At 42.4% G+C, this 27623-nt stretch overlaps 1 protein-coding gene across 1 annotated transcript in view; it reads right to left on the minus strand.

The window, feature by feature from the left end:
* DYM (dymeclin) overlaps window positions 1-27623 on the minus strand; it is a 267961-nt gene that overhangs the window by 215296 nt on the left and 25042 nt on the right. Inside the window, exons 3-5 of the mRNA XM_045850041.1 lie at window positions 20153-20205; window positions 8440-8533; window positions 7353-7486 (exon numbers count right to left, since the gene is read on the minus strand). Coding sequence (XP_045705997.1) covers window positions 7353-7486; window positions 8440-8533; window positions 20153-20205 — 281 coding nt within the window. The remainder of the gene's footprint in view (window positions 1-7352; window positions 7487-8439; window positions 8534-20152; window positions 20206-27623) is intronic.

Below are 27623 nucleotides of genomic sequence, written 5' to 3' on the forward strand. Positions count from 1 at the left end.
TCACGAGGTCACTGAAATCCCACCGCTCCTCCTAGGGTTCTCTCATTCCAAAGCCGTAACCCCGCTTCTCTGATCTCTGTGGGCATCACCGGAGAGGAAGCAGCAAAGGAAGACCAGTGGTACTCGCGGTCTAGCACACTTCTTCAAACCCACACCTGAAACTGAGCTCCGGTCCCTGTGCTTTCTGCCCAGCACCCATCCAGCGCCACATGCTAAGACACCATGCTCTCATTTCGGACCTAGGGCGAGGGCCAGAGAACGGCAGAGTAATACCATAATCAAATGTCTCCCATGGAAGTGGGAGGGGAAGAGAGGGAGAAAAGATGTAAAAAGAAAAACACTCCCTTGAAGACGGGAGAAAACTGCACTGATAGAAAACAAAGTAGCCAGAAAAAAAAGAAATGCTGGGGTCATTTGAATCAGGTTACATGTAGTCATTAAAAGAAATATTAGCAGAGAACTAATCTTTGTTGTTTCCTTTGCATTAACCAAGTCAAGCTGCCAGCTTCTTGGTGCTGCCCAATACCACACTATGCCAAACACAAGCACTAAAAACTCCATTAGAAATAACAGAGCTGTACCCCCAAAACAAGTTAATAGTGTGCCTGAAAACTTTAGAGCAAACATGATTTCTTTAAAATGGAAGGCACATAGCTAGGTGACATTTGCTATAAATATATTCAGAAATCCACAGTGGAATCCACATTACTGTCAGTTTTACTTGCGGAGCTAATGCTGGACTTACTATTCTACATTAAAAACCATATTTAAACTTCTAATTAGCAAATTCAAATATGCCTCTATACATTAATCATAAATTAAGGAAAAGCAAATGGATTCCCTCTTTTCTAAAAATATTGATCTACATTTTAATGCATTACAATATTTATAAGCCTGTGTCCCGTACCATTCCAATAAAATCTGCAGTAATTCTGGTTGCCTGCTATAATGGTAGTCGAACGGAAACATTTCTAATTATCTTCAAGGAGAATACAGTCTATCACATTTCATTATAAAAAGTGCCTACTAGTAAGTTTAATTGATTTTATCCCACTGATAATATAAAAGGAGAGAAGAGAGAGATCACTGATTACATGGCGAAAGAACAATTCAGGAGCTCCTAGAAGCACATTATTTTTCTGCAAAGACAGACTGCAGTCTTATATGTCAAGTATTCTAAAGGAATAAGTCCATGCTTTCTTTTTTCTGAGTCACATTTTTTCAGCAATTGGAGTTTGGGGGGGGGGCATTACTCATCTATAATTAATGAAACTAAACTGTTAGGTTTTATATTAAGAAAAAAATAAACAAAAAAACAGAAACCCCTCACCCACCTACCACACACTTTCAGGTGTGCCCCCTGAGCTACAGCCTGCCCAGGCCCTGGGGACTAGCTCCAGGAAGGAAAAGAGCCGTGAAACCCAGCAGCCATGCGAGCCAGGCACCTGGCCTCAGCAAAATCACACCTGGCTGCACGGGAGATTCACCTCCATCACATTAGTAAAATGAACACACCATGAGCTTTGAAACTCCAGAGCTTCAAAAGGGTTTAAGTCAGAGGGGCTTGGAAAGGAAATTGGCTGTGTTTTAGAGAGGAATGATTACGGATCCTTAGTAATTTTTCCACAATTTCCTATCTCATGTTTTTTTTTTCTTCTGTTTCAACCTCTCCTAATTAGTCAGCTGTTTGGGATCCGTGGCCCTCCCTTCACCTGCCAGAGGGAGGCAGACGCTGGCAGAAGCCCCGCACACCTGGGTGCAGCCGAGCAAACAGTAGGTCCCCCGGGGGGGGGGGGGGTTCCCAGGGAACTATTTTACTGAGGGACAACCAAATGTCAGTAAGTCTCTTCCTTGTCTTTTTTAATAATTTTTTAATTTTTCAGTTACAGTTGGCATACAATATTATATTAGTTTTGGGTGTATGACCCAGTGATTGGACATTAGATAACTCACGAAGTGACCACCCCAATAATCAAGTACTCACCCGACACCACACAGTTACTGCAATTTTGTTGACTGTATTCCCCATGCTGTACTTTACTTTCCCACGACTACTCTGTAACTACCACTTTGTATTAGGTTGGCCAAAAGTCCATTACATTTTTTCTGTACCGATGGCTCTAGTAGCGCTTAGTTCTCTTTAGAGACCCTGGAAGATTCAGAATAGTGGTGGTCCTCCTAAATATTTTCCCTTTGTAAAACTATTTTCTGATTTTGCAAAGGCCATTTACTGGACTGGCCAAAAAGTCTGTTACATTTTTTTCCATACAGTGGCTCTAGTAGTGCTTAGTTGTCTTTAACTTCATTCAAAACAATTTTGTTAGATTACATTGTGACAGCTGTCATCTCAGCGTGCATTTAAAACAAATCACAATTGGTGAATTTTTGTGCAGCCATTTTAATACTGAAGATGGAAGAAAGTACACAACACTTCTGGCGTACTATGCTTTACTATTTCAAGGAAGGCAAAAATACAACTGAAATATAAAAAAAAGATTTGTGTGGTGTATGGAGAAGGCGCTCTGACTGATGGAACACGTCGAAAGTGGTTTGTGAAGTCTCTTGGTACTGTTGACATTTTGGCCACAGAATTCTTTGCTATCGGGCCGTCTTATGCATTGGAAGATGTTTAGCAGCACCCCTGACCTCTACCCACTAGAAGTCAATAGCAGGAGATAGCCAACATGCTCACAATATCCAAATCAATTAAGTTATTGATGAAGATTAAAAATGTGTCTTTTATTTTATGGGGAAAATGTAACGGACTTTTTGGCCAACCCAATACTTCTTAATCCCCTCATCTCTTTCCCCCAGTCCCCTGACCGCACCCCCCGCCCCGCCCCGCAACTCCCAGTTCTCCTTCTGCATCCATGAGTCTGTCTCGATTCTGTTTGTTCGTGTATTCTGTTCTTTAGATTACACATATCAGTGAAATCATATGGTGCTTGCCTTTCTCCAACTGACCTATTTCACTGAGCATACTACCCTCCAGGTCCATCCATGCTGTCACAGATGTTAAGATTTCATTCTTTTTATGGCCAACTAATATGCAGTGTATGTATGTACTACAGCTTTTTTTATCCACTCATCTATCGATGGGCACTTGGGTTGCTCCCACAGCATGGCTACTATAAATAACGCTGCAATGAACATAAAGGTGCACATATTCCTTTGAATTAGTGTTCTGGGTTTCTGAATAGACACTTCTCCAAAGAAGACATACTGAAGGCCAACAGACACATGAAGAGATGCTCAATGTCACTAATCATCAGAGAAATGTGAATTAAAACCACAACGCGGTATCACCTCATACCCGTCAGAATGGCTATTACCAACAAATCTTCCTTGTTTTTGATTCATTTTCTCCAGAAGAGCATCTACGAACTTTCTGGAGAGAAAGGGAGTGGGGTGGGTAAAACTCTGGGGCCTGGAGTCTAGAAGCCAAGACAAGGCATCTCACTCTTCATTTGTAGCCTCTGTGCTTACACAGCCCATTTCTCAGTGCGCCACACCCCTCTCTGCGCCTGAGTCTGGTGCAGGGAAGCCCTCCACAGAGGGCGGGCAGACTCCAGTATCAGACCGGGAAGGACGGTCTGCTGACCGCAGGGCACAGCAGAGGGTGCGGGCGCCTAACTGCTTCTTCCTCTTGGTTGTCTGCCTCTGGACACACCTGCTACTTCCAGCGCCCAGGCCTTTCCAGGGTTCTGAGGAAAGAACTGGCTTTTTTCTGCCATTTAGCTTTCAGCTTTCACTGATCAGTTAAGTTCATCATTAGTCAATTTTCTGACGTGCAAAATATTGTTAACACAGTATTCCCCTTCTTCCTCTTTAAACTAGTAATAAATTCAAAACTTTCACTAGTCCCTTACTGATTATTTTATTGGGGTTTCAGGAGAAAGCAAAGATAATTGGGTATGTTGAACCCACTATGCTTGAGAGCAAACTCCACAAAATATTTTTTAAATAAATTTATATTGAACTATTTCACGCCAAGGAAATATAGTTAAGCAAGTCTTTTACCTGAACTTGACAAGACCCTAGCCTCTCTTCTCTGCACAAAGCCGTGCTAACCGGTTACTATGCTCCTCGGACCTGTGTGCCTGGCTCCCACAGCTCCTGCCAGATGCCCTGCCCCCGCTTTCCCCTCAGCAGCCCCCCAGCTCCTGCCCAGGAGCACAGGCAGGACGCTCTTGCAAAGCAGACCTATCCCCACCCCCGCCCCGTGCTCCCAATCCACGTGCCTCCTCTTAGGGCCTTCCTTCCAGCTGATTTCTCCCCATTTCATCCCTTCAGTCTTCACTCAATCTCCCCAGGCTCCTTCCCTCATTTAAAAAATTAAAAAACATTTGTAAAGAAGCTGTAATTGCCATCTACTGGCAGTATAGTGGCATTATTACTCCAATAGTCCCTCCTGTACAAAACAACTAGTTCTTGGCTAACATATACTTTTTAGTGCATTGATGGGTTTCCAGAAAGTAACAGACATCTCCGAGGGCCCAGCACCATAACCAGAAAGAACCACCAGGGGACAAACCTTGGCTTGCACCCAGGGAAAAACGCCAAGCAGCAGGCAAACTGCAGGGGAGGGGGCCCTGAGGAAGAATGCCATCACGGAGCCAACGTGGGGAGGCCAGGCCTTCAGCCGGTGGCATGCAGGGAAGCCGACCCTGAGATGCCACATTAAGCCAAGAACTGCTGAACGAGGACGAAGCGGCCTCGTCCCTTACCTGGGGCCTCATATGAGGACGAAACAGAAGCTCGCACTCAACATCATCAAATATGGCAGGAAACAAACCACCATAAGTGTCTGTGGAAACCAACAGCGGGTCTGGTCCCCTGAGGGCTGAAGATATTGTACAGGGTAGAGCAACAGTAGGTTTCCAGTTGTGAGTACACGAAACAGAGTTTATTCTTGTATTATTACTTACTAATTATTGTATTGTTTTCCATACGAACAGCTGTAAACCTACTTTTGCCCCAACCCCTGTTATGAGATACAAAATGTAAAAAAATGTCAGTTATTGCCTTGGCAAGAATGGGGCACAATCCCAAGAGAGAGGAAAGGAAAACTCGCACTGAAGGCAAAGGGAAAGTGGAAACAATTTTGTGGCACTTCCTGGTTTTGCCGCGGGCGGTCTTTGTCCCCACCGACTCGCCTCAAAGACGTGGACAGTGGAGAGAGCTTGCTTCACACAATGATGCAATTCTCCCTAGCAAATCCTCTACCACCACATCACACAGAGTCTGTGGGAAAACGTTCACATGTGAAATCCTCACAAACTTCCATTACGAACTGAAAGCTTATTGAGAGTCGCATCACCCTCATAGAGATGGCTCCCCTGGATATGCCAGTGAGATTCTTTGGATCCCAGAAGTACTACGTGGCTGGAATAAACAAACAAACAAAAAACCAGTACACTGTGCTCACTCAACAACCTTAAAATGCCTCAGTTGACTTTGCTCACCTGTTGGCAGAGGGTTCTCTACTTCTGTCAATTCAACCTTCAAACGACCTGTACTTCTGTATGTATCCATCCCTAAGCAGTCCTCCACAGACCGGATTCAGATATTCATCTATTATCAGCTGATAAATGGACATTTTCACCTACTGCATAGTAAGGTTCCATATTTCCCCATTCAACAGTATCTGTGTAATCAATCATTTAACTGCATCTCACTTTTGTAACTTGTAAAAAGACATTGGCAGAAAATATGGAAAAGACTTATACTGTGTGATAAGAAGTAGAAGCCTCAAACTAATGACATGTAAGGCTAAGGTGAAAAGAATTACATAAGCCGAGAACAGCAAGGCTTTAACCTTCAAAAGACAACCACTGGACGTAAGCTGGTGGGCCGACAGGGAGCTCGCTGTAAAGAAAAAGGACCAAAGTGCGCAAGATGTGTAAAACCCGAATGCGAACCGCACGAGAGGACAGCGTGTCGGTGCTCACACAGAACCTCCGATCCTCCGGCCTCACAGATGGTCCCTCCGGTGAGACAGCCATCCCGGCAGTGTGGTCACGGCTGGAAAGATGTCATTTTTACACTGCCCCTGCATCAGGCCACCTCGGGTGTTCACAAACCAGGCTTCTCAAGCCTGAATATGAGTGGCGAGTGCAGGTGCAGAGAGAGTGTTCCAGGAAGACATGTGCCCTCCCAGAAACACAGTGTATCCTCTAGTGCGTCAATTTTACTCAATAAGTAATAAAAACCAATTTTATATTAAAATAGATGATACTGTGTCCAATAAACGTATAATACATGCATAGTTTTATAATAATGCCAAACAAAGTGTTAAGTTTGCAGGGGCTGCTTGGACTACCCTCTTAGGCTCCATGGGGATGAACATTCACTCCATGTTGCAGCTAGAACTTCCTGGAAAGGTTTGCAACTCCCTAAGGGCACTATGTTTTGGCACTGTTTGTCCCACAAAAACAAGGCCTAGCATGAGCAAGACTAACACATGCAAGACACAATTCGATTAAAAGCTCCATCTTTTTAAACATTGTCAGAGTAGGGAATTAAACAAGTCATGTCTTGAAACTCACAATCGGTGTCTAAGGCTCTGGGTAAGAAAGAAAACCCAGTAAGGGCAAAGGCGTGTTTTTTAAAATGAACACAGGACACTCGGGGCAATGTTGCCTTTGCCCTCAGAAAGAGGGGAGATGTAGCTTTAAGGGTAAATGCAAAACAATGTATTCCCCATATTGCACTTGTTAATAATCCCATTCTCTTCTTTTAACGCTAAGACACAAAACATGAGCAGCTGATTGAAAACGACAGGCCCTCTTAACTGCTAGCAAAAAAAAAATCTCTGCAATACCAGGAGAAAACAGTAAACTTTTCCTGTATCCTCAGAGAAGGAGGACCAACAGCAGCATCAGAAAACTGTCCTTGAAAATGCTGTTTCTGGTCAAGCAGCCCCCAAAGACAGCCAGACTCAGAGACTGCCGTTACACCCTGTGACAGCGCCTTTGATACCTATGCATCTGCAATTCTGATCAGCTGTCTCACTTAATAAGGTATTGCCCTGGTGATAATATTTAAACTGACATCTGTTTCCTGAAAGGAATACTTGTGATTTTTTAAAATTTTCCGTATGCATGGAAGTCAGAATAAATAAAAGTCTCAATCCTACTGGCTTCTTTATTTTAAAAAAAAAGGAGAAAAACATTGAGAGCCTTGGCTCTTCTGTTTAAACTAACGGGAAGAAAGAGTGGCAGTGTCAGCTTATTTAATAATGAAAATTATAAGGAAAAATGGAATTTTCAAAATTATACTTCCATTCCTGAAATTGTGTGCTTACGGGTTACACATGCCCTCTCCAGGACATACTCAAAGGCAATACTTACTGTAACTGCCGGGAGATTTTTCTTCGTAAGTGAAATGAAGTAGTAACTCCTCCTCCGACATCTCACAAATGAACACTTTCAGCAAATAGCAAATAATAAACAGAGCGTTGTGTGTCTGCCAGATGAAGATGTGACTGGAAAGGGACAAGAGTCAATACTTAATGGTCAGCACAATCCGTTCACTTCCAGTTCATGACTTCTTCATGCCGTCTCAGCCACTCTGCCCACTGTGTGCACCGTCAGAACAATGTGCATATCTCCAGATGGATCATCAACCAGTGATATCTACTGGAGTTTAACTCCTGTTTCATTCCATGTATTTTACATAGACAGTCAATTAGTAAAAACATTTTCCTTTAGGCATGACTGCTCTTTGTTCTTAACTTATAGCTGTCCCGCACACAGGCAATTCAAAGACTAACGAAATTAAAAATATATATATTACCATAAAGGGAATATATGCAAATACACAACCAAAATTTTAAATGAGGGATCATCAGGAGCACAGCACAATACCTGCTATCTGTATTAATAACCATGAACTCACACATTTTAATTGGACTCAGTATAATTTGTTTGAAAGCTGGGCAATGAACAATCTTTTATAAGAACTAGCCAGAAAAAAAAAAAAAAGCCCAAGTGCATAAAGGTTAGTTTTCCATTGCATCTAGTATAAAACTATATCTACTCTGAACCTTCTTTCATCTATTATGAAAGAAATTAAGAAAATACATGTAGAATGAAATAATACTCAAACTTTAGTCATTATTTAAACTAGATATGACCAACAGTGATAATGGGCAGTAATTACCTTTTTAGTGCTAAGTACATCACTATTAGTCTCCTTAAAAAATATATTCCTAAAGATTCTCTAAAATGCTGAAATCAAACAGATTCCAGAATTCGTCATCTCACTCCAAGGACCCAGACAGCAAAGTGAAACCTCTCTTTTACTTTTTCCCCATTATGATAAGGGGAATTCCTTTATGCTTTCACAAGACCACCACCATAATCGATTTCTACCCATAGATGAAAAATATTCACACTGTTAAATATGAAAAGAGCAGGACTTAATCAGCCAACTTACTTCTGACATTCTGCTGAAAGTTTTAGTTCTTTGGTTCTAGAAAGGAAGACCTTAATTAATGCACCAAGGTTTCCTGTTCGAGGATTGTTTTCAACTGCAAGAGAAGAAAAGATTTTAAAAAGTTAAAATTAAGAACTAAAATCAAAGTGAGCATATCATAACATTTATAAAGCCAAAGTCAAACCGAAGTCACTCGTGGACTGCTGGTTGCTTACAATCTTTTCTGAACAAAAACTAGTCCACGAGGTGAACCGACAGAAACAGTAGGAGAAAGTAGCCATCTCACCTGAGAATTCAAAACTGCAAAGAAAGGATGTGATCGTGAACACACACGCACAACTGACACACACACATACACCCTTTTCTTTAGAAAAACAGATGTTAAAAAAACTCAAAAACTGATCATATTTATCCGCAGTATATGGAATATTATAAACCATAAAGGTTAAAACTGCTCAGATGATCACAAATCATTTTCATGTAAAATACAAAGACACATAAAGAAAGCAGTGTGGTCAGTGGAAGCTAGTTGACCAGGTAAAATTTTAAATAATTTGTTGAAAACTTGTCAGTTTAAAAGGCGGGCGTTTCAGCGAAGCCGGCCCGGAGAACCGAGAGAAGCCCTGCTTCTGGGCCCACACCTGTCATAGTGGAACACTGAGCCGCAGACCAGCTACCAGTGTTCGCTTCTCCACCTCCACCCGCTCACCTGTACGAGAAACACCGCCGACACATGGTGCACAGTGCACACACTACACGCTTTACACGCACGGCCTACTTTAACCCTCAGACTGCATGGTGGCACCTCCATTTAGAGACCCTCTCTGCAGGCTGCACTCGCTCACAGGCACCTCCTTGACTCCTGACTCGAATCCTGGGCTCTCAACTATGCCATCCCAGCCCCCATAATCAAGGAATCGGATTCCATGAAACTATCGAGTTCTATCAGGCTGCAGGGGGAGACACAGGTGACAGTTAATACTGTGTGTCAACCTGACTGGGCCGCAGGATGCCCGGATAGATGGTTAAACCTTATTTCTGGGAGTGTCAGTGAGAGCGTCTCTGCACTTGAACCAGTGTCCTGAGTACAGCAGACTGGCGTCCCCACTCAGGCCCAAAGAGAGCATCGGAGGCGGGCTGAATTACCTTTCTCTGCCTGACAGCTGAGCTGAAACTCTGGTCTCCTGCTGCCCTTGCACTGGGGCTTGCCACACTGGCTCTCCCGGTGCTCAGGCCTCTGTTCTCGGACTGGGATTCGTTAACACCCTTAGCTTTCCTGGGTGCCCCAGCGGACAGACAACAGATGCTGGGACTGCTCGGCCCTCACCGTCTGTGAGCCAATTCCTTACAATAAGTTTCAGGTAGATACAGAGATATAGCTACAGACCCACCCTATGGGTCCTGTGGATTCTGTTTCACTGGAGAACCCTGGCTAGTAAAGTATGAATGCACAGCGGTTAACGATTCATCCTGAGAGAGAGACTATTCAGTCAGCACCTTCCATTTCACTGGTGGAAGGAAAAGAAGTCCAGAAAGGCCAAGTATTGGGCCCAAAGCCAACAAATGTTAGTGACTAAGACCCAGTCTTTTCACTTTAACAATGGTTCTCTAACTGTGAGATTCCACAATTCCATGTATTTGTTTCACTTTTGAAATGTTTTTAACCATTTTGAAAACCAGAAATGCAAACACACACATTGGCTAGGAGAATTCATTTTTATGCAGACCTGAAAATTATGCTTTTGCTGCCATTTCTATACATAATACCTAAATGTCTATGGAAAGATATAAAAAGATGGAGGTCTCCGGAGTTTTCTAAATCCAGGTCTGCACAAACCCAGGTCATGTCCTTTTGAAAAAGTGCACCTGAGAATAAGCACGCCATCCCAGCACGCCTGCTTTGTGCTCACTGTCAGGTTAACTCAGGTCTATCTGCTGGGTGTGTGTTCTTGTCACAGCTTCAGAGTTAATACCACTAGCTGGGTAACTTTCTCGTTGCGACAGAAGCTGCAGCGCCTTGCTGTCACACGTGTGGTTCAGGGACTCTCGGCAACAGCATCACCTGGGAGCTCGCTGGAAGTGCAGGACCCCAGGTCCACCCACACCTACTGACGTTCACGGTGCTTTTGAAAGTGTCAGGTGCACTTAAATCACAAGGCACTCTCATGAAGCTTAGGTTCCGATCCTGCCCACGTGCAGCGTAAGCTGAGGCTGCATCACGCACAGCCTCCTAGGCAAAGCCCGCCGCCCCCGGCTGGAGCAGCCCGCTCCACGTGGCAAGGTGAAACGTGTGCCATAAATGAGGATGGGTTTGCCCCAGCTTTCGTCGTTGAGAAGAGGTGCGTGGTTAAGTATTAGACATTGTTCCAGTTTCTCCCAAACAAAAATTTCCTACTTTCAAGCTTTGGGTTTAGTTAATGAAAGACTATCCTGAGATTTCAGGATACACTGTTTCAAAAAAAAACTTTAATGTTTGCAAGTGAGTCAGTGTGTAAATTAACATTATGTAGCTATAGTAAATCAAAGCAAAATACTGAAACAAAGTCTTGAGACTGATAAAATTCAGAATCCTAGCTTCACGATCTTGTGTTCATTCAACAGCCCCTTTATTAGTAAATTCCTTTATAATTTTTTGAGTATAAACGGTTAGCTATTTTAAAAAACAAAACAAAAAAAACTATATTATTGGGAGGAAAGACAGACTACTAGACGGAGGGAATGAAGCTCTGTGCACATCATTCATTCCGCACATGTTTACTGAGCTGCTGATGGGTACGCAGCACGGCTTCAGGTGCAAGGAAATGCTTAGAAACAGAACTCCCTGTCTTAATAGAGCTGGCATTCTAAGTTAAGTTTCCCTGATAAGCTTCTGGGCAAGATGCAAATGGGATAATAAATTAAGAAAAGTAAATATGCTCAATGATGTTTCAACAACAATACCAATGGTAGGCTTATATTCCAAAATATTTCAATGGAATTTGTTAACAGGATCAAACCTATTTGGTAAAAATCAAATGCTATGTTGAAGCTGAATGAGCTTCAGCAGCCAGAGTAGAATCAGGGACATCTGAAAGTCAGAAAAGCATAATAGAACTAGACTACAGAATCTGACCAAGTTCAAATCCCAGCTCCACCACTGACTAGCTGTGTGACACATAGCAACTTAACCTTCCCACACCTTAGTTTCCTCATTTGTGAAATTAAGATCATAGTACTTAAGCATAATAACTCATCTGACTCTAAAGCTTGAACTTGTAGAAATCTATGAACTAAAGTGGGCTTTTGTGTAAAGAAGGGAATTCTCCACCTCTACAGAAGTTCAAGCAAAGTCCGGGGAACACTCATATAGAGGTATTATAAAGAGGATTTCCATCTGGAGTGAGATGTTGAACTTGCTTCCAGGTCTTGAAACAACCTTTCCCAATACACCACTAAACTACCCATGAGCCCCAAGACCCAGTAATCAATATACAGGAAACACAGACACATACTAACAATCCATGGGGATGCAATCAACAAAATCTACATCGTGAGAAACTCTACGACCCACTTTCTTTTTTTTTTAATTACTTTTTATTTTCCAATTACAGTCAAAATTCAGTATCATATTAGTTTCAGGTGTACAGTATAGTGGTTAGACATTTATATAACTTATAGGGTGATCCTACCAATAGGTCTAGGACCCACCTGACACCACACTCAGCTATTACAATATTAGTGACTACATCCCCTATGCTGCACTGCACTTTAATAAACAAATTGGGAGCGAAAAAAGAAGAGAGAAACAAATGCGGGAGGAATCTAGCTACGAGAAAAATCACACAGATGTATCAACCAGCAATCACAATACGAGGACCTGGCCCTGCCCAGGGAGCCCGGCTGGTTCGAGCGTCAGCCCGACACACCGAGTCTGCGGGGCTGGCCCTCTGCCAGGGCACAGACAAGACGCAACCAGTGACTGCGCGAGCGGGTGCAACGACAAAATCAACGTTCTTCTCTGTCTCCCTCTAAAACCAATAAATAAAAACAAACTTAAATTTAAAATTTTATGATAATATTGTGAGGATCTTATATAGCTCCAGATTCAAACGGACTGAGACAATTAGAAATTGCCTCACCATACCATAAAATGTCAGCGGATAGTGAGGTTAAAAAAATGTTTCTTAGTTAAATAAGGGTATTTTTCTATAAAAATCCTTATTACGATACACACTAAAATATTCAGGTATGAAATTATCTGATGTCTGAACTGAGGTTTGTGTCAAATTAATTATGAGGACGCGCTTTCAGTTTGTTTCGCACGCATTTCCCCTGTGCGCTCGTCACCCTCCAGTAAGTGAGGTGCACGTGACGCAGGCCGGCCGCGCACTGAAAACGACTGCAGCAGGGGAATGAGCATCTGGGAGTTCATTGTATTATTCTGTCCTTGGATGAGTGTGAACTTTTCAAAATGAAGATCGGAAAATAAAATACCCATGAAAACAAAATATACAAGCTCACAAACAGTGTGAAATTAGGATACAGTTCTTTCAAAAATAGGAAACGCTTTCACTAACTACAAATTTTGTAAAACTGAACTACACATTTATTGGGTAATCATCAGCAAGCCTAGCTGCCTCGAAGTACCTTTGAGGAAAAAGTTCCCCTCCTACTGTCCACTCCAACCAGAAGATTTATGTGACTCCTCCGACGCAGTAACTTTCTATACGGTTTCAGGGGCTACAACTCCCAGAAAACAACTGGCAACAAGAACTAAACAAGCCAAACACAGCAACTTATGCTGGAGGGCAGAGGTAGGAAAAAAGGGCTGATCCAACTGTTCCATCTGGGGATTTCAGAATTCGCTCACACTCCAAGGAATGGGAATAAGAGCAAGTCTCCCTTAAACTAAGCAAATACGTACAAAACAAAACCTTTCTGGGGTCTAGAAGTTAGGTTAGAAAACAGGACTAGCCTACCTTCAAGGTGGAGTAACAGCAGATTCAACGAGCAGCTACAGAAGCAACACAATGAACGGGGTTAATAAAAATGCCCACTCTAAGCCCTGGCTGGCGTAGCTCAGTGGATTGAGTGTGGGTTGCGAACCAAAGTGTTGCAGGTTTGATTCCCAGTCAGGGCACATGCCTGGGTTGCAGGCCACGATGCCCAGCAACCACACATTGATGTTTCTCTCTCTCTCTTTCTCCCTCCCTTCCCTCTCTAAAAATAAATAGATAAAAATCTTAAAAAAAAAATGCCCGCTCTGGGGGCAAACACTGTGTCTTCATGCATGCTCCCTACACTGTCCCTGCTTCGTCTTTCTGAAGAGTCATCATTATGTAAAATACATGAATTTATCTACCTCTGGCTTCCCCACTAAGACAGATTCATGAGGTCGGGGACATGGGTCAGTCTTCTTGCAGCCACACCCCCACTTCTAGAATACGGGCGATAATACTAGAGGTGCTCAGTGAATACTGGCTGGCTTAATGGGTGAGAGGAAAAGAGTAGTAACTGCAAAATAGGAAACAGGTTATGTGGAAACCTCAGCAGAAGAGCTGAATCAGAACTGTCAAAAAAATTTTTGGTACACAAGCATCATTAGTGGAAAATAGGAAAATCAACCATTTATTTTTAAAAAGAACTGAAAGCACCTGGGAAAAATTAGTATAATGAAAAGAGGGCACTCTGACATATTGGAAAAACTAGGAATGATTAAAAATAAACCAATGCAGTAACAACTAAAGGATGCATTAGAATCTTGAAAGACAAGAACTGTAATATATAAAACACTGAATTGATGACATAAAGGAGGAACTACAAGAAAAGAACAGAGATGAAGAGAAAGGAGATAAAGAACAGAGATCCAATCTGAACGTTACAGTGATGACGCCAAGTTGGAGAAGGCACTGAAACAAGCAAAATCAAAGCCATAACTAAAGAAGACTTCAGAACTGAAAAAGACCTTAGTAAACCAATAAAAAGACCTCATCCAATTACAGGCAAAATCATAAAGAAAAAAAGTATAACGAGAAACATTTAATCACAATGGTTAAAGGGAAAAGTCTTGTGAACAAAGAAACAAAAAGAAATTAAGGTCTCGGACGTCCTCTCGGGTTAGTATTACTAGACGCCACAAAAGACTTGACGAACAACTGCGGAGTCTGGAAGGAAACGACGGTGAAGGAGTTAAGTCCAGGGAAGTTGTCTGTCATGCCTGACCGACCCTGCACTGTGCGCCCAGGAGGGAGAATCCACGGAACTCAGCGGAAACAGCAAGCGGAGAGCCGGAGAGCTGAAACAACATCGACAGTGAGCAGCCACCTGGTGCTGCGGAGGCAAAATTTAAAGTTAACTCCCACCAAGTCCGAGGGGCTCGGTTACTGCCCAGGACTTTGCGCTGACATCCCTGAAGGGCCGTGCCTGACAAGTAAGAACTACGTCTCATGACTGACAGCTCCACCCTAGAAATAAGGAAAACTCAGAAATGGTAATGGGAGACCCAGAAGGAATGGAGAGAGAGAGAGAGGCAGGAAAAAATATCTGAAACAGTTGTGGGAAATAAAACCTCCCTATGTTCTCAGTGTTCCTGTAAAAAAAAAAAAACAAACTCCACCTCCTGGGTCAGGGAACCAAATATGCCATAAAAGTGAGAGAATGTCTGCTTTTACTTCTGCTAGAAACATTTCACACACCATCAGGGTTAGGGCCGCAGCCTCCAGTTTAAACCTTCCTTATCTCACCCAAAGCCCAGCAGCTACAGCACAGATCAGCATCAGCACCGAGCGGGCTCCAGAGGCAGGGAAGAGCCCAGTGCATCATCATCCTCAGGGTCTGCATCTCAGCGGGGAACCAGATCAGAGCTTGCAAACACCTCCAGGTCTAAAAAGCCAAGACAAGGAGGGACAGTATTCGGCTCCTGAAGAGATTTTATTTACATACCAAAGGGCTGAGGAAAGAGGAGAAGAGGGGGAGAGCCTGCTCCTTCCCCTTTATAAGAAGGAAAAAACACCATACACCCCTCCCCCAACTATTCACGTAAAACAGCTCACCTGACTCTCACAGCACTGTCCTAGCAAGTAAGAACCAGGACAAAGGAGGACCAAATGCACTTATTATTATTTACTGTGTTGTTCTTAATAACAAATCTGGCCCTGGCTGGAGTGGCTCAATGGATTGAGTGCCGGCCTGCAAACCAAAGGGTTGCCAGTTCAATTCCCAGTCAGGGCACATGCCTGAGTTCTGAGCCAGGTCCCCCAGTAAGGAGGGCACACGAGGCAACCAATCTCTGATGTTTCTCTCCCTTTCTTTCTCCCTCCTTTCCCCTCTCTCTAAAAATAAATAAATAAAATCTAAAAAAAGAAAGGGATCTGTCTCTGATCCAGGTAGCCTTGTGTATGCACTGAGGGGAAAAAAAAGAATAAAAATGAACATAAAAAGCACAACAAAAAATAATGGTCACAAACTTCCCAAAACTGATTTAAAAACATTAATCTGTGCATCTGAGAATATAAACAAACTCCAAGTAGAATAAGAAATAAATTTTTAAAAATTTAAGGTAAAGAGAAAATCTTGAAAGCAGCAAGAAAAAAAACTCATCATTTGTAAGGGAGCAACAACACAACCGGAAAGACTTCCCCTCTGAAAATGGAGAACTGGAGGACAATGAATGGGATGATGCCATCGAAGGAGTTAAACAAATATATCAGCCAAGAATTCCGTATCTGGAAAAATCCCTCCTTATAAAATAAAGACAACGAGGAGGGTGGTGGGCGACTTTACAGTGGTGAAACTTGACAAACACACCCTGACCAAGTAATCAAGGTCAATATCATCAGTGATAGCTCCCATTAATAGCACTCACTCCTGATCTGATGTGTTGGGAACAGTACTTCCCCTCTGTGGTCTTCCTCCCACAGACCCATAACCCCAGTGTAACCATGAGAAAAATATCAAACAAACTCGAATTGAAGGACATTCTGAAAAGTGCCCTACCAGTATTCCTCAAAACTCTGAAACATCAAAAACAAGGAAAATCTGAGAAACCGTTGCAAACCAGAGGAGGGTAAAGAAACATGATGACTAAATGTAATGTGCTAACCTGAATGAGATCCTGGAAAAGGAAAAAGATATCAGGAGAAAACTAACGAAACAGGAATAAAGGGTCAAGTTTGGTCAACAGTAAAGCACCAGTGTTGATTCTCCAGTTGTGACCAGCCTGCCACATTAATGGAAGATGTTAACAGGGGAAACTGATGAGAATTATATGGGAACTCTACATACAGCTTTGTGACTTCTCTGTAAATCTAAAAGCTATTCTAAAATTAAATTTTTATTTTATTGCACAAAAATCTCAATAGATGGCTTTTAAAAAAAGATTTTATTTATTTTTAGACAGAGGGAAGGGAGGGAGGGGAGGGAGGAAAGCATCAGTGTGTGGTTGCTCCAAGTTCACCCCCGGCTGGGGACCTGGCCCGCAACCCAGGCACGTGCCCTGGCGGGAAATCCCACGGGCAGCCCTTTGGTTCACAGGCTGGAGCTCAATTCACTGAGCCACACCTGCCAGGGCTCAATAGATGAATTTAATAGCAGATGACATACAACAGAAAATAAGATCAGTAAACCAAAAACAGGTTAAAAAATAATATACTCCTGATGATCAGGGAAGAAAAAAAATTGTAAAATACAAGGGGGGGAGAGGGAGGGAGGAAGCGCACACCAGCCCCTAATAGACATACGGAACACAGTACAAATATTAAAAGAAGTATAACAGAGGTCCTAGAGGAAAAGAGAAACAGGATAGGACAGAAACAGTGTATAAACCAATAATGGCTGAAAGTTTTCCAAAACTGGTGAGATATATCAACCCACAGATTTAAGAAGCTCTATTAACCTCAAGGAGAGAGAGAGACAGAGAGAGAGAAAGGAAGGAAAGAAAACCACTCCTCAGCACATCATTCTAAGATGGTAAAGGCCAAAGGAGAAGGAGAAAAACTTTAAAATATCCTGAAGAAAAAAAAATTCCATTATTTTCAAAGGAAAACAATAACATTGACAGCTTTCATCTCAACAAAAATGAGAGAAGCAGACAAACATCTTTAAAGTATCGAAAAGAAATTAATGCCAACCTAGAATTTTACACCCAGCAAAGATATACTCCAAAAGTAAATAATAAAAACATTTTCAGACAATAGTATTTGCTGTATGTCTACATAGCCCTTAAAATTGATAAATGTTTACATTTATTGACATGAACAGAAGTTCCTGAATACTGCTGAATGAAAACATATAAATAATACCACATATATAATTGTATATATAAATCAATACAAACAGAATACTCTGAAAAACATCACAGAAGATTAGTAGTGATTTCCTATATTTTAAAGACCTTTTTTTTTCATCTAAAAGAGGGGGGATGAGAGGGAAACAAATATCGATGTATGAGAGAGACATTAATTGGTTGCCTCTTGCACACACCCCAAGTGGGGACTGGGCCACAACCCAGTCATGTGCCCTGACCAGGAATCAAACTGGCAACCTTTTGTTTTGAAAGACAATGCTCAAACAACTGAGCCAAGCTGGTCAGGGAGATTTCCTGTATTTTAACAGTATCTCTATTTTTAGATTTTTGCACTTTTTTTTTTTTGCTGTTCCCAAAAGTATTTTTAAATATATAATGACATATTTTAAAATAATCCAAGTGGAAAACGCATTAAAACTGTAGATAGTATATAAATGTATATCCAAAAGTAAATAATAGAAGGCAATACACAAAATCTTAATGATGGCTGTATCAGGACTGTGGAATTATGAGCAATTACCCAACTTTTTTACAGTTTAGTACTCTCTGTATTATATACTATAGAATGAGTAACTATTACTTCCAATTTAAAATGCTACTTTTTTATAATTCATAGATTTTTAAGATTTTAATTATTTTATTTTTAGAGAAGGGAAGGGAGGGAAAAAGAGAGGGAAAGAAACATCAATGTGTGGTTGCCTCTAGCACGCCCCCCTACTGGGAACCCAGGCTTGTGCCCTGACTGGGAATCAAACTAGCGACCCTTTGGTTCACAGGTCAGCGCTCAATCCATGAGCCACACCAGCCAGGGCTAAAAAAATTTTTTTTTAATCCAAGGTCACCTTACAAGCCATCATCATCATAAATACAGGGATAACATTGTTACATAAACTCCTTTAATTTTCAGCATCAAACTGCCACATAAGGTTTTCTTCTTAATATTTTTTTATTTTTCTCCCTTCCATTTTTTTCACCTATCTCCCCAACTCCACTCTCATTTGGCAACCAGCAAAATGTTCTCTGTGTCTATGAGTTTGTTTCTATTTTGTTTGTTTATTTATTTTGTTCTTTAGATCCCACCTGTATGTGAAATCATATTATTTGTCTTTGTCTGACTTATTGTTGTTAGTATAATACTCGCTAGGTCCATCCATGTTGTTGCAAATGGTAAGATTTCATTTTTTATGGCCAAGTAAGATTCCACTATGTATGTACCCCCTCTTCTTTATCCATTCATCTATCAATGGACCCAATTTTTGAAAGCCAGCTCTATTTAGCACAAAATTCTCTCATCTATGGTTGTGACTGCAAAGTTCAAGGCAACTGCCACAATAACACCTCTATCATTACCCATATAATTTGTTTTTAAAAGCAAAAACATTTCATCAAAGACTGTGGCAAAGTAACTCACATGGGAGTTAGCCATAGAGCTGACATGCAGCTTATCCACATAACCTGATTTAGTAACAGAACAGCACTAGCACTCAAGAAGTTCCTGTACACTCAGCATTCTGCAAATACGTTATCTCTAATTTTCAAAGCAACAATGCAATGCAGGTATAATTATCTTCATTTTTAAAAGCACACACATTCCTTTCCAATTGCTACCATCTTGAAAATAAAGTGTTTGAGAAATAAGACCCCAAAAACAGTGGCATTTGTTGATATAAATGGTGAATAATAATAAGATACTAGACATTATACTGGATATTTCATATACTATCTGATTTTTTTCTTCACAGGAATCCAGAAATTTAGATGAGAAAATTAAGACTCAGCTAATAAGTAGCAGAACTGAAATGAAGATCATAAAAGTATTTCAGAGCCTTTGCGTTTACCATACCATCACCTTGTTATTACCACCAATTCAAGAAGCTTCCTACTATATTTCCATATCCACGAGGGATAATCACTCTGGTTAACATAACCAGAACAGCAAATACAGTCTGTGTAGGTGGCAAATCACAGGCCGAATGATCTACATTTCATACAAACTGTCCCTGCAACCACAAAGCTAACTTACTATTCTGTTTTATCTCTATCTTTAAAAATTCACAAAAAAGAGTAAGCTAAAAGAGACTCTATGGTTTAGAAGTGTCTATTACCACTACTGCAAATTAATTAAGCATGTGTCTTACTGCTAATGAATGAATGGTACATTCTAGTGGTTTCAATGAGCACCAGGTATAGAAGTTTCATTACTATCATCATCATCATCATCATCATCATCATCATCATCATCAAGAATACATCACTTCATTAATTCAACTCATATGACACTATGGAAATTCATAATATTTCCAATAAATGCCCACACACAAAGACACACACTTACATATGTGCTCGTGCGCGCACACATACACACACACACACACTCTCTCACTCTCTCTCTCTCTCTCTCTCTCTCTCTCTCTCGTTTTCCCCTCTTACCTAAAGACCTGCGGACTGAAACAGTTGCCTCCTCCAAGAGCTTCAGATCAGCACTGGAGAGACAGAAGAAGAATGGTATTAATAATTGTGACACTAACTATGTACACAGTCACCAGTTAAAGGAACATATGAAAAATAAAAAAGGAATTCAGAAGGAAAATATGATATATATAGTGAACAATAAAACCAGCGAAATAAAATGAAGCTTCTGTTCTCAATGTAATTAGGAAACTGACTATAATTCTCAATATGGGATTCCTAAAAGAGAAGGGCTCGGGCACCCCCTGCCTTTCAGGCGCTGGGGCAGGGAGGAGAAGGGTGGGGCTGGGGACAGAACAACTCAGTGAAGGCGCTCCGAAGTGCAGCGCGAAGGCAGGGGCCCCATCTGCCTGTGCGCACGGGCAGTACTGGTGATGGGATTACACTTACCTAGAAAATGCCGTTATTTTGGGGAGATGGGGGATTTTAATGTAGCCATAGAAGAGCTGCCTTCCTTCCCTTCCTTCCCACCCCCATCCCTACCATCCACCTGTCCTAATGGGTGTGCAATTAAGGGAAGGAAGACAAAATACAGACAAGCAATTTGCAGCTTCCAAAAAGTTTAATATTCTAGGAATTGGAGGTACAGGAAGAACTAGCTTTAGAGTCTGATGACTGGGTTAAAAAGTTTGCGTTCCTTTCTGCTAATACACACAGCACGGCTCAGGAAATCCTCCAAATGGGCAACTCTTCAAGGGCTACCTTAAAAATCTCTACCTCATAGGGCTCACCGCTGTTGCTACAAAGCACACTTTTAAAAGAAGGAACCATATGTAGTAAGGCATGTGACAAGAAAATTTTGGAAAAACTGTGGAGGAACATGAACTGCTTTAGACATCTTGAGAACTACACCATCCAGTATGCTGACCACCGGCTGACCACACGCAGTGCAGCACACAGCTAGTCCAAACCGAGGTGTCCAGAAATGTAAAATACACACCAGATTTCAAAGAATGAAACTACTTCATTATTAATCCTTATGTCCACAAAATAATATCTGGGATACATGGGTTAAGTGAAATATTGTGTGTATTATTAAAAGTGATTTCACCCGTTTCACTTCACTTTTTTCATGTGGTTACTACAGAACTTTCAAACCCACGAATATCTCACATATTCCTAAGGGAGCTGCTCTAGACACTGTCTCCAGCAATTAAGAGAGTATCACGTACAAAAAGCATTACACGTGGTCATATAAACAAAGCTAAGACCTACTAACTACTTTAGTGGATATGCCAGCACCTTAAGAATCTCACATTATATTCATATCCTAAAAGATGAATACCTTTTCAAAGTTAAACCTTTACATTTCATCTAAGATTAAAATTTTATAGCTAAAATAACCTGGAAATAACCTACAGTCAAGTGTTCACAGGCATTAGATGTTTTTAGAGCGTCTGCGCGCCTCACAACATGTGTCTGTGGGCTGTGCCCCGACCCTTCCCCCCTCTCCCCATCCCCCCCAGGGGTGAGCAGAGGCAGACAGGCTCCCCAGCGTGACCCCACTCCCCTGGCCACAGGGGACTGGGTCAGGGATGGACGTCCAACGTAAGCCACACCAGAGTCTTGGGGAATTCAGAACTGAGATGGAAAAACGGGTTTTCTGATGGCTGGAATCTGGGTGGAAAGCTGAGGGTTGTGGGAAGCCACCTTCCACCCACCAAGCAGCAGAGAAAGCCGATCAGTAAGAAAATGCATAGAAGAGCTTTGTGGGGGAAAGCTGCGACAAGCAGGCCTCTTGGGGCTCCGCCGGCCTTCGGCTGGTTGGGCCAGCCCCTCCCACAGCCTGGCTGCGCTTCAGGTCTTGGATCCTAACAGACAGCACCCTGTCTCCTCATCACGCGAGCCCCTCTTTCTGGTATATGCTAAATCAAATTGATTTTTGTTAATAACCAAAAGGTTCTGATTAATAAATCACTGTGGTCAGATTTAATCATACACATTAGTAGTTGGCAAGAAGTGGGAACTATGAATTACTCAGTTTATTGGTTACTCAGGAAAAAAAAAAAAATAAAGAGGTATAAAATGCAAAAGACGGTGAAGAGCTTCATGAGGTTAATAATTAGACCACATGCATAAAAGCTGTTTCACTGGCGCTTCTGCCTTCTTCAGTCAATAACACTCTCACAGCTGGCTGGAACCAAGAGCTTCGATTATATATATATGTGACTATAACCTTCAAAAGCTTCTGCGTTTGTTCATTCAACAAACTACCTGGATACCCAGGAGACCTGGGCTCCGTGAGAGACGCCACCTCTGTCTCCAGGCCCCAAGGAAGGGAGACGTGGCAGGCCACTGGGCGCAGGGGAAGTATGAGAAGCAAGACCAGCCCTGTGCCTGGGCTCACAGGAAGTGCACCCAGCTCACCCTAGGAGCAGACAAGGCAGGCATCCTGGAGGAATTACCTGTCTGTCCTGAAGGAGCAAATCAGTCGGGCAGACCAAAGGAGAGGGCCTTCCACACACAAGAAACAGTACACGCACAGGCATGGCGGTCACAGAGAGCCTGGCATGTTCTGGGAAGCGAAGAGTAATCATCGCGGGAGAAATATACTACATGGCTGCAATACAGAGTTCGGTTTCTCAACTTGCTCTCAACAGAAAGGTTCCCCAAACAGGCTTCTGATTGATTTCTAATACAATACTAGCCTTAAAAAGGGATTAATTAATTCCACATGCATTAGTGAGGTTCATTTGTACATTAATTACTTCTTCCAGGAAACCTCCTTTGACCACGTAAGACCAGATGAGAAAGCCTGGATTCTGCCCCAGAAGCACCCAACCGTAACACTGAGCACACGGTAGCCAGTAGCAAGATTGCCCAATTACCCATCTGTAGCCTCCTTGTTCAACCGAGGGCTCCTGGCCTGGTACAAAGCAGGCACTTAATAAAAATGCACTGAGTGAGTGAATGTCAGACACTTCACTACCAGAGAACAAAATTATATCCCTGCCCCCGGCCCCTCGGTTTCTCAAGAAACACTTGACACTCTCCAGCCCTCAAGGCAAGGTCTGCTCCCAAGTCTAAATTTTTATTAAAATGTTTTTTAGAACACTCACTGAAGCGGCCTGGAAAGGCTGGGAATTACCCGGCTTCTCTAGGAAAGCTCCCTCTGGTGGTAAGCCAGCCAGCACCTGCCACTCCCAGGCTGGGTCTCCCACACAGGGCCGCAATCTGCAACTGCACCCCTGCCCCCTCAACAATCACCACTTCGGGTCGCAAGCACATGGAGTGCTCAGGTTGTACACTCCATGAGAACAGGGAAACATCTCATTCGTCCGTGCTTCCCTGCCATGCCCGGTCCGGTGGCTCAGCCACAAGACAAACACTTGGTAATCACCTACCAAACAGAGGGTTTACAGAGCTCTGTTGGGCAGTGTCCCTGCAACTTCTGCACTCGGCAGCCTCACTTGTTGCTACAAAGGAAACCAGCCAGGCAGACCCCTGCCAAAAGCAACACACTGATTGTTAGAATAGAATTCCTTTCCTCCCACCTCTCCATCCTCCAATTTTCTAAACTTCTTGGAACATTTTAAGAATAATCTTCTTTCCTATTTGCTTGACTTAGAGCTAAAACGAGGTGGCTAGCAACCGGGGTGGGTGGTAACTGTTGCTGCGTGTGACAGGCATCGATGCACAGCACTGCTTCAGTTCAACAAATGAGCGCAGATCTCCTGGCAGCAGGCAACTAACAAATCATCATCTGCCGTAAATAACACTGAATTGGTGCCGCAGAATATGCCAATGTTTCCAAGACAATTAGAAACTGAATGCTGTTTCTGAAGGTAGATTTGGGGCACCGGAAGCATAAAAGGGGCGAAAAGGCAGCAGTCAAATATTCATATCAATACAGATTAAATAAGTCAGCACCACACAAGGTGCTTCAAACTTGCTGTACGTGTACATAAACTCCCTAATTCCAGGTCAATTTGAAAAATGTCAATAACGGGAGAGTAAGGCTAAAAGCTTCAAACTAGTGACCTATTGCTCTAACTTTTGCTAAGTGAACTAAACCTAGATAAACAACCATACCGACCCAAAGACCAGGCGTGGCTCGGTCGGAAGCAATCCTTTTCTGTGACGGCGTATCGGGCTCCTCCTTCTCAGCCCGAATACGCTGCATTCCAGCAGCGACATCAACCGATGAAGTCACACAACAGGAGCCCAGTTTGGCTGGTGACACCCCAAACGAGAACCTACAGGACTGGAGAGCTGTGTCCACGAGCCACACACATGTATCATCCCAAGAAAATTTAAAACCAGTCTAGGAATTGTATTCAGTTTTAAGAACTGTCAATGGGTTTCCCTGACGATAACTCTGCAAGGAAGTGCATACTGAAGTTTTCACAACCAGCCCTGGCTGCTGTGGCTCAGCTGGCTGGTGGTGGTCTGTAAAGTGAAAGGTCAGGGCACGTGACTGGGTTGCGGGTCTGGTCACCGGCTGTGGCACCTGTGTGAGGCAACCAACTGGTGTTTCTCTCTCGCATGGACATTTCTCTCCCTCCCTTCCTCTGTCCTTCCCTCTCTAAAATTAAATAAATAAAATCTTTAAAATTTTTTTTCCACAACTATAGGGAAATGCATTGTTTTTTGAGAGAGCGAGAGAGAAATCAATTGGTTGCCTCCCATGTGCCCTGACTGGGAATTGAACCCGCAATCTTTCAGTTCACAGGACGTCACTCCAACCAACCAGGCCACACAGGCCAGGGAGGGAAGTTCCTAAACATCACCACTGCCATCTCTGGGCTATACTCTAAGTCTGCTCCCTCCCTTACTTTGATTTCACAGAGAGAATCTCCTTAGGAAGAGATGTGTCATCAACCTCAACCTCACACTCTCCACATGCTTCTGTGAGATTTTTCACAACAAAATTCCCCAACAAATACCAATAATACAGATGAATTATTTCTAAGCTATATCTCAAATAATCAATGTAATTATGCCACCTCTACTGAGTACACCAACATACATCGTGAAAAAGTTAAGTAACTGTGAAGTGTGGTTAGCAGAGAAGACTGGCAAGGTCCAGCTTGCCTTCTCATCTAGTTTAATTCTACTAAAGAGATGTACTAACTTGGAACGCTAGGGAGAAATACTAAAAGGAAGAACAGGGAATGTCTTTGCATCACTAGATTCATAGGAGGTCACTTCCAATGCTTAGCCACCACGTGTACTACCTCTCAACGGCCCCATGGCCACCGATTAACCAGCTCGTGCACACCAGCGGCGTGGACGCCCAGTCATGGGGCTGCTGCTGAGAACAATTCGCTGGTATCATGGAAAGAGTACAGATTTTAAAGCCACAGAATTGAAGTTCAGCTTTCTCACTTTCTACTGGCATGACCTAGACAGGTTGCTTCATTTGAACCTTAGTTTCTTCATCTTTAAAAGAGAGATAAGGGTGCCGCTATCTCATGGGACTTGAGTTGTAAGGACTAGATGGCAATGCATGGAAAGCACCCAGCACACGGCTCAGGACATGTAAGTTCCCTAACTCAACCACAACAGTAGGGCAAACCCTCGAGTACCAACCTTCCACATTTGCATATATTTGTTTATCAACACTTCTTACAAGTAATCTGCCAGTTCTGCCCCACTCCTGCCACTGTGGAACAGAAGGGAAGTGTAAGACGTAATTCAGTAGTTTCTTGAGTACTTTTACACTTTGAAACAGTCTCAAACAGCTGTATCAAATAACTGTAAGTGCTCTGCTTTGATTTTATTTACATTAATGTTTCAGTACAGTCAAAATATAACACTAATGCATTACAAAGGAAATCAGTATTTCTTATTCACCCAGCAAACCCCTCTGTATTAAGTAATTTTTAATAAGTGGCAGAACAGAAATTAAATTTAGGTGTATTTCTTTTTTTAAAGGAAATGGCTTTTATACTGTATTATTATAAAAGTGAACCGTGTGGACACCACCACGAAGTAACACCGCACACCCACCGGAACCGCTGAAACAGAGACAGTGACACCACCGAACGCCGGCAAGCGAGCAGGGACACTGGATCCCCCGCGCGTCAAAGGTGGGGGTGTGAAGGAAGCAGCCGCTCTGGAAAACTCGGGCAGTTGTGTGTAAGACTAAATATGCACTCACCATACAAGCCAGAAACTGCCCTCGGGAGCATTTATCTCAAAGAAATAAAATCGTATGTTCATACCAAAACCTGTACACAGGTGTTCACAGCAGCTTTCCCCATTACAGCCCAAAACTGGAAACGACCCGAAAGCCCTCCAGCGGGTCACTGTTCAGACCAACTATGGCGCATACACAACACACGGCAGCACTCAGCAGCAAAAAGGGACGAACCACTGATGGTGATACACAACTATCTGAATGGGGCTCCAGGACACTGCACTGAGGGAAAAGAGCCTATCTCAAAATGTGGCACGCTGTATTATTCCATTTATGTAACTTTCTTGAAATAACGAGATTACAGAGATGGAAGACAGACTAGCAGCTGCCAGGGGTTAGAGATGAGAGGGGGAAAGCACAAGGGAGTCTTGCTGGAAACAGGTGTCTTGGTTGTGGTGTGGTGGTCATACAAGTCTACACATAGAACTATACATAGTAAACACACATGTACAAATGAGTGCATGTGTAACTAATTGCTGAAACCGCCACAACCTTTGGGGATTGCTCCAACGTCAACATCCTGGTTTTGATGCTGAACTACAGTCATGCAAGACACTGCCATCGAGGGAGACTGCATGAAGGATGAAAGGGACCTCACTATACACGTTTGCAGCCTCCTGTGGCTCTATTATTTCAAAATAACAAGTTTAAAAAACTGAATCAAAAATAAAGCTAGCCCTGGCCAGTGTGGCTCAGGTGGTTGGAACAGCATCCCGTAATCAAAAGGTTGAGGGTTCAAGTCCCAGTCAGGACACATACCTAGGTTGTGGGTTCCAGCACCACCCCAGGTGCATACAGAAGGCAACCAATTGATGCTTCTTTCTCAAATTGATGTTTTCCTCTCTCCCTTCCTTTCTCCCTCCCCCTCTCTCTAAAAGCAATTAAAAAATGTCCTCAGGTGAGGATAAAAAATAAAAAATAAAAAAATAAAGCTGTATAACCTATGCAAGAGTTACATAAATATACACACTTTTAGAATACACACATACACAATTCTGCATGAATAAGATTATGCTCTATGAATGGCTTTATAACTGGCTTTAACCATTTAGTATGCTATGATCTTTTTCTATATCTATAAACATACGATTATTTTTAATGAGTGTATATTGTTACAGTGTGCATTGTTTTTATTTGTTTATTTACTCAATCTCCTTACTGGACATTAGGTTGTGAGCAATTTTTATTATAAACATTGTAATGGACATCTATCCATAGAAATCCTTCTACACATATTTCCGAACTTGTCCAACTATCTCCTTAATATAAATTCTAGAAGTGAAATTGCTG

The sequence above is a fragment of the Phyllostomus hastatus genome, unplaced genomic scaffold (assembly GCF_019186645.2).
Source record: "Phyllostomus hastatus isolate PE091 unplaced genomic scaffold, TTU_PhHast_1.1 phas_contig_80, whole genome shotgun sequence".
Lineage (NCBI taxonomy): Eukaryota > Metazoa > Chordata > Mammalia > Chiroptera > Phyllostomidae > Phyllostomus > Phyllostomus hastatus.